The sequence below is a fragment of the Hyaloscypha bicolor genome (assembly GCF_002865645.1).
Source record: "Hyaloscypha bicolor E unplaced genomic scaffold K444scaffold_117, whole genome shotgun sequence".
NCBI classification, from domain to species: Eukaryota; Fungi; Ascomycota; class Leotiomycetes; order Helotiales; family Hyaloscyphaceae; genus Hyaloscypha; species Hyaloscypha bicolor.
In genome coordinates this window covers 2,115,404-2,129,152 of record NW_020194619.1, presented here as the reverse complement: position 1 = coordinate 2,129,152, position 13,749 = coordinate 2,115,404, and the positions used below count along the sequence as shown (strand labels likewise).

General features: G+C 52.1%; 5 protein-coding genes across 5 annotated transcripts; 3 read left to right on the top strand and 2 right to left on the bottom strand.

Annotated features, from left to right (window-relative positions):
• Positions 1–276: 276 nt before the first annotated feature.
• On the bottom strand, positions 277–1,779 carry K444DRAFT_566320 (uncharacterized protein). The gene is made up of 3 exons (XM_024877126.1): positions 1,467–1,779; positions 735–1,417; positions 277–688 (listed from the first exon to the last, which is right to left on the bottom strand). The coding sequence occupies exons 1-3, from the start codon at positions 1,670–1,672 to the stop codon at positions 354–356; spliced, it is 1,224 nt and encodes a 407-aa protein (XP_024734215.1). The 5' UTR covers positions 1,673–1,779; the 3' UTR covers positions 277–353.
• A 145-nt stretch (positions 1,780–1,924) lies between these two features.
• Positions 1,925–3,036, top strand: K444DRAFT_615760 (cytochrome b5). Its single transcript, XM_024880788.1, has 4 exons — positions 1,925–2,097; positions 2,147–2,181; positions 2,274–2,331; positions 2,453–3,036. The coding sequence occupies exons 1-4, from the start codon at positions 2,001–2,003 to the stop codon at positions 2,641–2,643; spliced, it is 381 nt and encodes a 126-aa protein (XP_024734214.1). The 5' UTR covers positions 1,925–2,000; the 3' UTR covers positions 2,644–3,036.
• A 450-nt stretch (positions 3,037–3,486) lies between these two features.
• Positions 3,487–4,090, bottom strand: K444DRAFT_51226 (uncharacterized protein). The gene is made up of 2 exons (XM_024873487.1): positions 3,775–4,090; positions 3,487–3,721 (listed from the first exon to the last, which is right to left on the bottom strand). Exon 2 carries the CDS (start codon positions 3,707–3,709, stop codon positions 3,500–3,502), a length of 210 nt encoding a protein of 69 aa, XP_024734213.1. The 5' UTR covers positions 3,710–3,721; positions 3,775–4,090; the 3' UTR covers positions 3,487–3,499.
• A 2,779-nt stretch (positions 4,091–6,869) lies between these two features.
• Positions 6,870–9,599, top strand: K444DRAFT_644889 (uncharacterized protein; the record flags this gene model as incomplete). Its single annotated transcript, XM_024885019.1, has 4 exons — positions 6,870–7,564; positions 7,611–7,892; positions 7,950–8,834; positions 8,879–9,599. The coding sequence occupies 4 exons, from the start codon at positions 6,870–6,872 to the stop codon at positions 9,597–9,599; spliced, it is 2,583 nt and encodes an 860-aa protein (XP_024734212.1).
• Positions 9,600–11,318: 1,719 nt separating this feature from the next.
• Positions 11,319–13,498, top strand: K444DRAFT_615752 (uncharacterized protein). The gene is made up of 2 exons (XM_024880787.1): positions 11,319–11,508; positions 11,577–13,498. Exon 2 carries the CDS (start codon positions 11,722–11,724, stop codon positions 13,429–13,431), a length of 1,710 nt encoding a protein of 569 aa, XP_024734211.1. The 5' UTR covers positions 11,319–11,508; positions 11,577–11,721; the 3' UTR covers positions 13,432–13,498.
• Positions 13,499–13,749: the final 251 nt, after the last annotated feature.

Here is a 13,749-nt window from a genome sequence, read left to right as displayed (position 1 = left end):
ACTTAAAAATATGATACGTCGAGTCGGCGGGGTTCGAACCAGCCTCTATAAATTGAACAGACAGAGTACTGGTGATGCCGGATGTTAAATACTAAGGTATAATATCCTCGATCTTGCAGTCCACAACCCCTGATTTGGGTTGCACTATGATCATATTTTGGACTACGAAGGCCAAAGTGGAGAGGAGGTGAATACGTCCGTAGAGCGGAGGCATTGGGTTCTTCGCGGTCGCGAGTCTCAGGAAGGCAGCACAGCAAATCAAGAGCTGGCTTCAGCAGAACGGGCGAAGATCAGTATCTACCACGCACCAAAAGAGTCTCTTGAAGCATGTTCTTGCTCAAACATCAATTCGTCTATGTCTTTCCCACTCTCCGTAACGAGTCCTCCGCGTTTATTACCCCCTCTTGAAACCCAATAGCTTTCGCAAGACTCTTTGCCTCCTCAAACTTCTTCCTCGCTTCCGCGATGTTGCCATCCATCTCTGCAAACTCTCCAAGATTATGTGTAGCTACCGCGCAAGCCATATCACATTCTTCTGTTCGTTCTGGAGGTGTGCATTTAGCTGCTAAAGCGACGGCCCTTTCAGCCCAGGCGCGGGCATTGCTAACGAGTGCTGGTCGAGAGACGGGTGGCTGCCCTGGTGTTGGGGGTGGGGCTTGTTGGGCGAGGGAAATAGAGAGGTTATTCACTGAACTGTCAGTAAAAAACTAGAATAAATATTGGGAGCGACATACTTAACACCGCCGTATGGCAACTCGTAGGTGGCGACAAGGTTAGAGCCTGAAGAAACAATGGCGCAGCAAGGTAATGCTGGTTCTTCTCCTCATACATGTGTCCCAACGCCTCCAAAGTGCCTCCAATCTGGTCTGGATCCATCCACTCCCCCTCCTCCGGCTTTACGCCCTCTTCTTGCCTCCTCTTCTGCTCTTTCAATACCGTCTCCACAGCCCAAACCAACCTCTTCTCCGCAGCCTCTTTATCATCGACATACTGATTCGCATACAGCTCGCCCAGCTTAACACTAACCCCCACCGTCTTCCCCAAAACCCTTGTCCTCTTCCCCTCATTCCCAGGTTTACTTCCCAGCTCCTCCACCCACCGCAAATTATCCCTCCTCACAATCTCCAGAATTTCAATCGCCCGCCGAAACTGCTGCACCTTCTCCATCAACGCCGCAAGTTGGATCTTGACCCCGATAATCTCGTCTGAGAAAGGATCCATGCCAATCTCATCCGCGACCCTTAGCGCTTCTTTGTAATATTTCACTGCGAGTTTCGCATCAAGTGCTTGGTTCGTGTAATACAGCGCTTTTCGTAATTGTTTAGCTACCGGTTCGGGGAACTTGTGGAAGGCTCCGCGGAAGTAGGTGTAGTATAAGTAATTGGTGTATGCGAGGAAGCCCGCACCCGCGAGGATACTGTCTGCTATTAGCTTTCGTCCTGTTTTGCCCTGGGGGTTGGATGTACAAGAAAGTTGCTGCCGCGACGGAGAAAGGGTAGGCTTTGAATAGAACTTTGGAAGCTTGGCTAAAGGTCGCGGTCGATTGGTGTCTTTGCTGTCTCATCTGATGCGATATTGAGTTGCGTGGCAATGGCTTTCGTTGTTGACGTAAACATTGTGAAGCTTGTTTCGAAGCTGGTCGGAACGCGCTCCGGAAGCGTGGCGCGAACATCGTTGGAGCTGTACCAGGTCAATTGCTTCCCGGCGAAGTAGGGTCTAGATTATTGGGAATGTGTTGATCTCAATTCGAGCTGATGAAGCTGTGATATCTGAGCTGCGAGAATATTTTGAAGTCGATGATCGCGACAGCGACCCCTGTTCGGCTGATGTCAAGCCGACGCTAAAATCAACCTCCAGTCCTTGTATTTACCCCACATCCGAGGCAGCACAAAGGTTTACAGCCTCTGAACACCTCTCCAAAGCATTGCAATTCCCTTGCTCAACATTGCGTTTACGGAAAGAGGTAATTCTAAGTAGTTGCGCAGGTCCAACATTCCACAATGGCAACCAAAGGCAAATTCGAGCCCAAGACACCGGTAGTGCTCAACCCACCAAAGGACGACCCTATCACCCCAGAGTTTTTGTCGAGGTGCAATGGCAAGTCTCAATTACTCTCTCATAAAACTTTGGCTGACATCATATCTAGGTATTGACAGCAACCTGTGCTACGTCGCGATCAAAGTAATCTTCCCTTCTTCCTTCATCGAGCCTCGAGCCCACTTCCCCACCAATCGTATCCACATCGACGAGGCTGATAATAAACCAAAAATCAGGGCAAAGTCTTCGACGTAACCGGAAACAAGTCCTACGAGAAAGGCGGCTCTTACCACGGTACCTTCCCCCTCACCCTCCTCCTTTCCCCTGCGAGCCTGCGAGCATCCCGCATTCCCTCCTCCGCCCCCAAGCTCCCTAACAATAAACCCAACACTAATCACTCTCTCTTTCGAAACAGTATTCGCAGGCCACGATGCCTCCCGCGCCCTCGCCCTCACCTCCACAAAACCCGAAGACGTGCGACCCGACTGGGAAGACCTAGACGACAAAGAAAAGCAGACCCTCGATGACTGGATGACATTTTTCAGCAAGCGGTATAACGTCGTCGGTCTTGTAACTTCTCCTCCGTCTGGCTCTACGCCAGCATAGGAGTAGAACGGTCATGTGGCTATTTGATGATGGGACGGGAGGGAGTTCGGCGTACATACTCAAGCAATGCCGCTTCATATTGGGCGGGAGAAAAAGCCGAGACCGGAGCAAGAATAAGTACATCACACCGAATCACATCTTGCCTCGAGCTGCCATACGATCTATTTTTGCCGGAGGCCTCTCCTGCTCCGCTAACCGGGAAGTCCCGTCGTTAGGTACTTGACGGCTATTCTACCCAAAAACTCGGATCCGACGTGGCTGACTGGATCGACATTTGTGCAACGGAGCCATTCTGTCTCTCGCTGAATCTGGAGCAACCTCCTGAATGTCGTGCTATGGCTGTTTTACATAACGTGCTGTGTTACTCCCGCTGGTTATGTTCCCGGTCCATGCCCGCATCGATCGGCAGCCACGAGTGACACGACGTATTGTGAATTCCATTTCTCATGTTTCTAAGGCCGTGCGTCAAGACGCCAGCACTGGATGCTTTTGTTCTAGAGGAAATGCTTTGTTTTGTTCAAGTCGACGAATAGGCTTTGGATTGCCAACTTTCGTTCTTAATGTAACGAGTGCAGTATTACAATACGACAAGGCTCGTACAGGCATGCACACGATATCAATATCTCCCCTAATTGTACTGTAGACCCGCACCCAACTCCGAAAGATAGCCACTCGCAACAATGCACACAATGGCCCCGTCTCTCCCTTTAAATCTTCGTCTCTTCCGAGGTACACGCTCCCCATTCCTCTCCCAATCACAGCCAAACCGACACCGGCTCGTCAGCGGCGTGGAGTCTGGACCTGACCTCGGAAGAGGACATCCTCCCCCTTATCCGAGTGTAACATTCTGGAAGATCTACCGTCCGCCACGTGCGGCCCGCTTCATTGCCGCTGCACGCGTCGCATCAATGCAAGGTTGGCACGCCACGTTCTGCACCCACGTATGCTTGATGACCTTGACGCCAAAGCATTGGTGGTAGGGGTCCGTCCGCGCGAAGTGGCAGTAGGAGAGCAGGCGGCTGGAGTTGTGGCCGCAGACGAATTGGAATTCTTCCCAGTCGCACATGGCGGAAGCGTGCTGTGGAACGTCAACCTTGTTTTCAGATGCCAGGGCGGGAAGGGGGTGCCTACTTTGTGCAGCGTTGTGTTGCCTTGGGGGTATTGCGGCGCGTGGTTGCCACGAGGTTGCGCGTGCGTGGGCGGATGTTGGTTCCAAATTTCAGTTCCGAGAACCCGGTTGACAGAAAGGCTGACGCAATTTCGTTGACTGATAGGGTTCGAGGCTTTTGGGTGTGCCTCGGATTTGGTGTTGAGGCAGTCGTTTGCAAACGGAGTGAAGCAGATCTGAGGAGTGGTCAGAACAAATCCTTTGTGTAGTTGAGGTTTCACTTACAGATAGCTCTTGAGAGACAAGCCCTCCAAATGCGAGTAAGATCGTAGACAACTGATGACAAAGAGTAGATAGAGAAACAGAGCGCTTGACATATGCAGGACCGGGAAACAGCATTATTTATACTTTACGAAGTATCTCGAACAATACGAACGCTTACCGTGACAAAACTGCTGATCTTCATATGCCATCCATATCGGTCATGGGTAGTGTCACCTATCAATCTTTTTCCAAGAACAATTTTCTTATTTGGATAGAGCCTTGGTCTTCATCTATTGAGAAGCAATGGCTTCCGCGGAAATGCATCTTGTGTTGCCACTGCATTAGGGCACAGACATCGCTTGATGCCCCATCCTTGGCAAAATACTGGTAGCGTTCACAAGAGAGCGCGCACTCAGGGGACAAACGGGCAACCTCATTCGAAGAGAGTCAGATAGTTTGCTTTATAGTCAGAGAGATGACGAATGCAAGTTGGAAGCGGCCTTCGGATTGGATGGTAACATCGGAGGGGGGGATACAAAGAAAAAGTAACAAGGGTATTGTTGAGGAGCGGAAAGACTTTTGAAGGCGCGTTGAAGAGCCGGCCTCTGAGATTCCAAGTTTGCTGTCAGAGTCATGAAGAAGTAGTGATTCAAGAAGTGATATCTGATATAATACCGAAACGGCCTGCAGCGTGTGGCATTTGACATGCAGGTAGATCGTAAGCAAACGCCGGGTCATGAGAGTCATGGTTGGTAAAACCAGGTAATCGGAATCAGTGTGCGACATGGTGGCTGAAATGCTCCAAGCGTCTTGTGGCTCGGCTTGCAGAATGGCCGATGGAGAATCCTGAAATTCTGGTGAAGGAGCTAGAGAATCACTTACTGTCGTTCTAGAGCTTCGAGCCGTGCCAGCAAACCGTGCTTGACAAGACAATCATATCTGATAGACATGAGACAAGGGCGACTTTGGCCGTGTTGAAGAAAAAAGTAAGGCGATCGGCTTTGCCTTTGGGTTCTATCTCTACTCATCGAGGAGGGTCGCAGACGGCGCTTTGACAGTGATTCCGGGAAGATTATCCGTCCAATACGACAAACAGCTTCCACGAAGCTTCTCATGCACTACTGAAGATCCTGCGGCTCAGTTGTTCTGGTGCATCGTAACTGGCTGTTGGCTGGAGATTAAGACTAGCCATGCGATGATCTCAACCCAAAGCCTTTAAACTAAATAAACTTTGTAGCTTAGCATCTGGTTGTGCGACTTGACCAAAGATGTCTTCAGCCTGTAGCCCGGTACTGGGAACGATCGGAGATTCCGGCCAGCTGGCTTGAATCCAGGATGAAAGAATGCGAGGAAGCTTCAAGAATCACGCCCGTGCTTGCAAGGATGCAGGATTTGGGGAGAGCGGGATCAGAGGATTGAAGTGGAGGATTGCAGGAGAAGAAGGAAAGAAGTAGAGGGGTGTGGAGAAGGCCCCTGCCGATGTCCTCTCGTTTACATACCACCGCCTCTCATGCAAGTAACTCCATCCAGACACTTTGCTCTGGAGCTGTCCCCGCCTCTGAGCTGCAAGGAGACTTGGTAGTTGGATGCGGCGAACAAGTGTAATTCAGGTTCATATGACGTAAGGGAAAATTTAACTGGATTAAATTATTCTCTCTGCCACTCGAGAATTCAGGGAGAGCGGGTGCGTTTGAATGGACGGTCTCGCCATCCTCGCTTAACTTCGGTAGTACAACAACGAAATACGGACCAGTACAAGCAAAAATATTGACTGCTGAACAAAGAGAAAGAAGACACCAATGCGAAGTCCCTCGAACACTCAAGTGTGAGACCTCTGAAGAAGAAAAAATGAACTTCTCACGTGACAGGTCTCGTGATATTCGATGCCTGAGGACGCAAGGCCAGAAACCGCCCCACCCCACCAGCTGCAAACACGAAATCACGCCGTACATCTGCAGCAAGAAAACGTGGCAATCGCGAGGGCTTCATGATCCTTTCATGTACCCTTCGCACACAAGCCGGGCGTCGGTATGCACACCGATAGATTGGAGATGAAGCTATTGATGCGCGAGAAAGTTTCTCGCGCCGTCTGGGCTTCGGAGTCGCGGTCGTGCGCACGCGGGAGGCAAAGTGAGGCTTTCAAGCGAGAACAGGCAGCAGACTCACCGATGGTCCGCCTCACTTCTCCCTCCCTTTCTTCCTTCTTCCTCACCTCAATCCCATTTCTACCTCCTTGGCCCTCGCAATCTCATGATTCGGCGACTGAACCAGCCGCTGCATTTCTTTCCCGCGTGGTCTTGGAACGGCCTTCCAATCGTGTGTTGCTGTGATCCCCATGTCCTCAGATTCCTGAGCTTTTCCGAACGCGTTCACCGAGCTCCTGGCAGGGGTCGACCCAGCGGAACCCATTTACCTGCGCGATATAGTCTCGAGTCTGCCTTGCCGTGGCCCTGCGAACCAGTGTCCTTCCACTTCCAAAGCAACTCTTCACCATCGAAGTATCGCCCCGCGTTGCGAGGAGTCGGCGACAGCAGCTCTCAGGCACAGCTGTAGGGCAAGTTTCTAGCTGTTCTTATACAATCCAGTTGGGAGGTTTTGATCCGACGTTCCGCTGGCCGACTGTCGCCGAATTGTGACGGGAAACACCACCGGTTTGATCAATCTGACTTTGCTCAAGTTGTGCCGCTCGCTAACACACGTCAGATAGGTACAATGTCAGGTCAATCGAGTCGCCGTGATCGCTCTGTACGATAGAATCCCAGCTCTCCGCCACATTTAGGCTTCCGTTCTGATGGATGTGTTGTTTTAGTACTATCCCCCTATTCCTACCAGAAGTCCTCTGGACCAAGGACAGATGTACGGACCCGCAAGAGAGATGGGGCCCCCTCCCCTGGATTGGCCTCCACAGCCCGTGGAGATGGACCCCTTGAGCAATTCAAGGACTCTACCAAGTCCTCAAGCATCAATGTCTGCCTCCAATGCTTGGGACGCTCTGCTTCAACCTCATCCCTTCGGTGAATTATCCTATGGATCTCCGAACCATGCGAGGCCTCAGCAGCTCCCAATGGACGGCCCGAATCGTGCTTCTCCACCGACCCAATTGCCTTTGGTTCAATGGTATATGGGTAATGACGGACCTTGGATCCCTAAGGGGATATCAGAGATCGTCCCAGACGACAGGTCTCAGTCAAGACATATTGACAACCGAAGTCATCTAGCATACACAGGTCAGTATAAAGCACCCAACCCATCGGACCCAGGATCATTCCAATATTGTGCACCTCATTCGGACTCCGGTTATGGAACCAGGCGTAGTGATGGGAACCCCTCCGTGTTCACCGCCGACGTTCCAGAAAGGGATCAAGACTGCCAGAGTCTTCAAGGACATGTCCCCGACTATCAGGCGTTTCCTGTGCTCAACGATATGCTGCAGCGAGATGTTAGAACTGCTGAACCATCATGGAGTTACCCGACCTCTTCCCCTTCGGACTCATCTAAACTCACCTGCCCAACATGCCGGAAACATGTCAAAACCCAATCCGAATTGAAGTACGGACATCGAAGTCGTTCCCTGATGCATGCTAATGAATTGTAGGAAGCACGACTTACGACACAGAAAGCCATTTACGTGTACAGTCCCAGGATGTCCACGCACCGAAGGATTTAGTACTACGAATGACTTGGAAAGGCATACCAAGAGCAAGCATCCTTCAGCCATGTCGGAAACTGCAATGACCAAGAAGTTCCGCTGTCTTGTGTCCGGATGTAAATCCAAAGAGAAGTCATGGCCACGTTTGGACAACTTCCGGAGTCATCTTAAACGAGTCCATGGAAACCAGTTGAGGCATGATGATGACTTCGACGAGCTCATACGACGGTAAGTGGAGTGGATGCACGCATGTTGAAGAGGGTGCAGGGAACTAATAGGTAACAGCGGTGAATATGTTGAAAGGAATGGCCTTACGATACAGGACAAGGAATCAACTCAACGGCCCAATCTGCCGGAGCCACCCCGCACCATGAAGGCAGATATTCGCGACACACAGTCCGGTCAATTGGCCGAAACAAATTGGAAACCCAAATCCCTTTATCCCGAGGTTATTGAATCGTCTCAGGATTTTATCGCCCCCAAAGGACCCCAACCGGACTTTGATTCCAAGGTGGCTGCAACCAATAAGAGTTCTCCATCCGAGACCCCACAGCAGGAAACCGTCCAACCTTTGGAAGTTTTCCGGACCCAGAGTCGCATTTTGGAAAACAGGATCGATGTGGATAATGTTCTAGTCCCAGTGGGCCAGAGTAATTCGACAATTTCCAAAGTTGAACCTGCAAGTTCCCAAGCGGTTCCAAGAGGGAGTACCACTGGTAAGGCTCCAAGGCAGAATCCAGTGTCAGCCTCAGATGCCACTATTTTGGGGGTAGTCAAACAGGCATTGGCGGGAGCCAAGATTACTGACGTTTCTCCTGATCGTGCAACCCATCAGGATTCGGAACGGAACCACTTGCCCAATGGAAGGTTGTCCTCGCGCGATCAGTGGCCCGCTGGTCCGAGTTCGGCGATGCCGACCTCAAGTGGAGCAAACGGCCGTATTAAACCAACGGATGCCCCCTCCCCTGAAGAGGCAGCCCGGGATTCTGAGGCTCAGAAGAAGGCTCTAGAGGTTCTCAAAGTCATTCGCGAACTTGGTTATATTGTGCAAAAGGACACCACCCATTCTCCAAAACCCCATAACCTTGGATCTGCTGCCAGCAACAGAAGTGAAAACCAAGTCACCTGCCAGACTTGCAAGAGGTTCACCGGTCGTCCTTGCGAATTGAAGTATGTGTTCTCAACATCTTTTATGTGCAGTGCTAACTGTTCAGGAAACACATGAAGCGTCACGAGCGGCCATATGGCTGCACCTTCTTGACCTGCAACAAGACCTTTGGCAGCAAGAATGATTGGAAGCGTCATGAAAATTCTCAGCACTTTCACCTCGAGACTTGGCGATGCGACGAAGAGAGACTTGAAGGCGGCGCATGCGCCAAGGTGTGTTATCGCCGACAGACTTTCCAAGAGCATCTTGTAAAAGCGCATCAGATGGTGCTTGATTCAGACCCCATCAAGGCCAAGCTCGACAACTGTCGAATTGGTCGCAACTGCCAATCGCGCTTTTGGTGCGGTTTCTGTAACAGTCTGGTTGAGTTGAAGAAGAGGGGAGTCGATGCTTGGACCGAGCGCTTCGACCATATTGATGACCACTTCATGGGACGGCACAAGCTGCCAAAACAAAGCATCCAGGATTGGGTCCCCATGGACAGTGACAGGCCCAAAGGAGAGGTTGAGAGCCCGCACTCTCTCGGTTCCCCAGACGAGGACGGGCCTGGGCCTTCTCAATCGGCCACGGGATCTCCAACCGAAAACCCTCCCGAGTCCAAGGCTTCCACGGGCGGATCGCCAGGTATTGCATCCAACCATGAGGAGGGCCATGCAGGTCCAAGTACCAAAAGATGCAGGCCCAGCGGTGGCGATGACCCACTTCCAGCCCAGAAGCGCGTGAAGCACGATACCGTCGTCTACTGTGTAAGAAAGCCCTTTCCCTGAGCAAATCAATATCACCACGGTGGCGCTGATGGGTAGACAATAGTGCCAGTGCAATACGCCCCACAACCCCAGAATCGATCTACGGTGCACGGGCTGTCCGGAGCGGCCCCACGAGTTCTGCAGCAATTGCAATGTGGAGCGCGTCCCGGCGCAGAAAGATCCTAGTGATTTCAAACGCAGATCGTGATATTGGATCTATTTTTACTGATTTCATTCCCTGGTGGAATTCCCCGGATAACCCATGTGGATTTGGTTACCGTTGACTTACGTTTGAGCCGTGAGATGAGTTACGATTCACGACTTTTTTTTGGTTTACGGATGGATTGGTGTACTAAAAGATTCTTGGGTAGAGGTGGGATTTAATGGAGCTGGTGGCTTTCTTCTGGCCTTTCATGGCGTTTGTTGATCTTTTCTCGTATTAATCCTCTAATGCAGCTTACTGCCAGTGATTTACTCTGGATCCGAAACCATGTCAAACATGCATCTTGACAGTCTGAACTTCAAAACCCAGAATACATCAAACCGCCCTCAAGCAATGCGGCTCAGCCGCACCTGATATGTCTGGCCTCCCATTCAGGCCACATTCTCAATATTTGCGTTTCATTTATAGAATCCTTCGCTAAAGCTCACCGAGTTAGGTTTCATCTGAACCGCATGATGGAGGGGTGAGGGGTCCAGTTATTGGCGCACAAGGATATCCAGCCACCATCCACTGAGCCCCTGCAGAATCGGTGTCTGTGAGAGGCATAGCGCGCAGCGGGAGGGACCCCACTTTGGCGGGGCGAAGGGGCAGTGAGGCGAAATCATGGGCTCTCCTTGGGAGACTGACTGACTGCAGACTGCAAACTGCCCAATACCAAACCCGCGAAATCCGGTCTGCACTCGGGGAGCTGATGCGACAGCGCACCTCACACCCTCCTCGAAGGGAAGTGGAAGAAAGGGGAGAATAGCCGCCGGGTTTGAGGAAACGGCCAATCACAGCAAATTGGATAGAGCCGCTTGGGGGCGATACGGCGCTGTGTCCGCTTTGGGAGGGCCGCATTTTGGGGCTGAAATGGAGACTGGTGATCGTCTTGGAGGGGGGTCTCAGGGAAACTCCTTTCTTTTGCGTCCGTCATCTTGATTTCTGGAAGAAGAAGGAGGGATGACACGACCGGTTTCTTTCTGGAACATGGAACATGTCTCTAGTCCCTCGCCCGGCGCAAAAAATGCACATGCACAGGTGAAGACGTGAGTGTGGAGGAGAGGCCGAGTCTGCCTGGTTCCCGCCTTGTCCGCCCTATGGCGTATCGAAGGAATGGAAGGCCTTGATTGGGATTTGTACAACCACCCTGCAAAAAAGCAACGAGCATACCCTCCGTCCACGTCTGCCCACTCCCGCGTGCCCGACGACCTCCCAAACCGCTCAGCGAGAGCGAGAGAGGGCAAATGGGCTCCTCCCTCGCCGGCTGCCGCTCCCTGTCCATTCAGAGGCGCAGCCATGGACCTCCACCAACAGTCAGGGGTTTGCATATGCATTCCTGGCTGCTGGTGCTGGCGCTGCAGTTTGCAGTCGGTCTGCTTGCGGGACTTAGTTTGAGGCTCTTTCTTCCACACCGGGAGGCGCCATGTTTCCAGTCGATCATGGAGGTTGGATGTGCTGGTGAGGGGGCTTGGCCGCCTTTACTTTATGTCGTCGTCCCTCTGCTCGTTTTGTTCGACCACCCTCAAACATCCCACTAACCGCAGCTCCGCCCCTCTCCGAGACTTTGGAACTTGGCTGCTTCGCCCCGAATGCCCCCTCTCACCTGATCCAGCTGATCGGTGACCTCACTCATCCTCGGGAGCGAATTTGTATGTATTGTGCTGCTGGTGCATAAAGACATTGGTTGTCTGTACAAAGAGCGAGTTGTTTGTTTCCAAGTTTTTTGTACGTCTACACAGCATATTCTCGCCATTGATATCCAATCATCTCGGTCACTGATATTGGATACTTAGTGAATCTCACCAGCGGGTTCTTGGAGCAAACACGCCCTCGACCTCGAGCTATATTAGGCGCGCTCGCTTCGGCAAACACCTCCACCACTTCAACTTCCTTCCGCCTTCTACCTCCAGGCTTGCTGAACTCCTCGACATCTACATCATGTCGAACAATTTTGGCTTTGGCTCCATGCCTGGAATGGAGTCCCTCCAGGATTTCTACTCGAGCTCACAGTCCTACCAAGATGACCTGTGCGGGCTCGACAGCTCCTTCGATAACTCCTGGATGGAGAACCTCGATCCCAAGCTCAAAGTCCTGAACCAACCTCAAGCTCCCTTTTCATGGCAAGTTCAACACCATTTCCAGCAACAAAGTCAACTACAACAACCTATGCAACGCTTTATTCAGGAACCAGAGAGAACCTTCTTTTCTGCTGCTCCTCTTGCTACCACACCACAAGGATTCTTTGACATGACGCGTGCAGGAGCTCCTATCTCCACGCTTCCACGCGCTTATCAAAACCGCATGGGTTCCCCGTCACCATCGCAAGGCGCGGTGACCTCGACGTGTAGCAGTGGTTTGAGCCCACCGGCTGAAAACGATTGGCCCCAAGACAACATCTTCTCACCTCAGGTGCGAGGAGAGGAGCTTCAACGGATGTCTCAATTCGGCCATTCACACCAAAATGATTTTCACTTCGAGCAATTCCAATCCCATGGCTCTCACGTCCAGCTCAGCCAGATCCAAGGCTTCTCGGACATGCCTCCAGAGGAAGTTTGCTACGATGGCGACGAGGGATACGACGAGATGGCCATGAAGACCGAGTACAACACTGAAACCGATAACCGCATCTTCAAAGTGGAAGGCGGTCATTCCTCGTACAGATACCCAAGTGACGAAGGCCTCGGCGAATCCATCAAGGACGAAAGCTCCCCACAAAACAGTACTATCCATGTCGAGCACGACGCACTGTCCGACGCAGACGCGGATGCGGACGGAGACATTGACCAGGAGAGCATTATCGGCGTCGTCAACGGCGGCGATGACGATGATGTCGAGTACACGCCCAAGTCTACACGTTCCCGGAAGCGGGTTGCCTCCAACTCTAAGACTATCACCCCTCCCTCCAACAAACGTTCCCGCACCACCATCAAGTCCTCTCCAAACTCCAAAGCGGCCAAGGGACAACTCCAATGCAAATCCTGCGACCACGCGCCTTTCAAGGACGCCGCAGCCCTCCAACGCCACAACGCAGGCACACACACTCGAGCCTTCATCTGCGTCTTCGCCTTCGCCGGCTGCAACAGCACCTTCGCCTCCAAGAACGAGTGGAAGCGGCACGTCTCGTCTCAACACCTGAACCTCTCCGCCTGGATCTGCGAGCTGCAAGGATGTGCCAAAGTCCTCTCTAACCCCAAGGTCGGCGGCCCGCCCGTCAAAGGCAGCGAGTTCAACCGCAAGGACCTGTTCACGCAGCACCTCCGGCGCATGCACACCCCGTTCACGGTCAAGCGCCAGCAGAAGAAGAACCCCGAATGGGAGGAGAAGCTGAAGGAGCTTGCAGTGTCTTGCTCGCGGGTTAAGAGGCAGCCGCCGCAGCGGTTGGCGTGTCCGTTGGCCGCGTGCGGCGCCGTGTTTGAGGGGCAAACGTGCTGGGATGATCGCATGGAGCATGTGGGAAAGCATTTGGAGAAGGTGGCTACCATGGCGAAGAGCGCTGAGGTGAGGCAGGAGAATGATGCGTTGCTTGTTCAGTGGGCGCTGAGGGAGGGGATCATTGAGACGAAGCAGGGCGGAAGTGGATACCGCCTTTGCTCAGGTGGCAGAGAGACTAGGGTCGGTGATGAGGATGCGGAGGGCGAGGAGGAGTGAGCATCTGCGGAAGAATGAGCATCCAGGGGCAGCGAGCTTGCGAGCATGTCGTCTCTTCCTCTTTTTTCATTTTTAGGTCTTCTCTCCCTTTTTGGGCTTGATTGCACACCACTTTACTTTACGTTACGTTACGTTACGTTTACTGTCGGACCACGGATTCACGAACAGAATGGATGGATGATACCATGGGATACATACAACCCTCCAGAAAGGAGCTTCACGGTCATTTCCTTAATCTGTCTGTCTTGTTCAACGACAGACCTTCGTACATTTTTCATGAAGTTATGATTTCACGGCGTTCAACGGCACTGGCTTGCA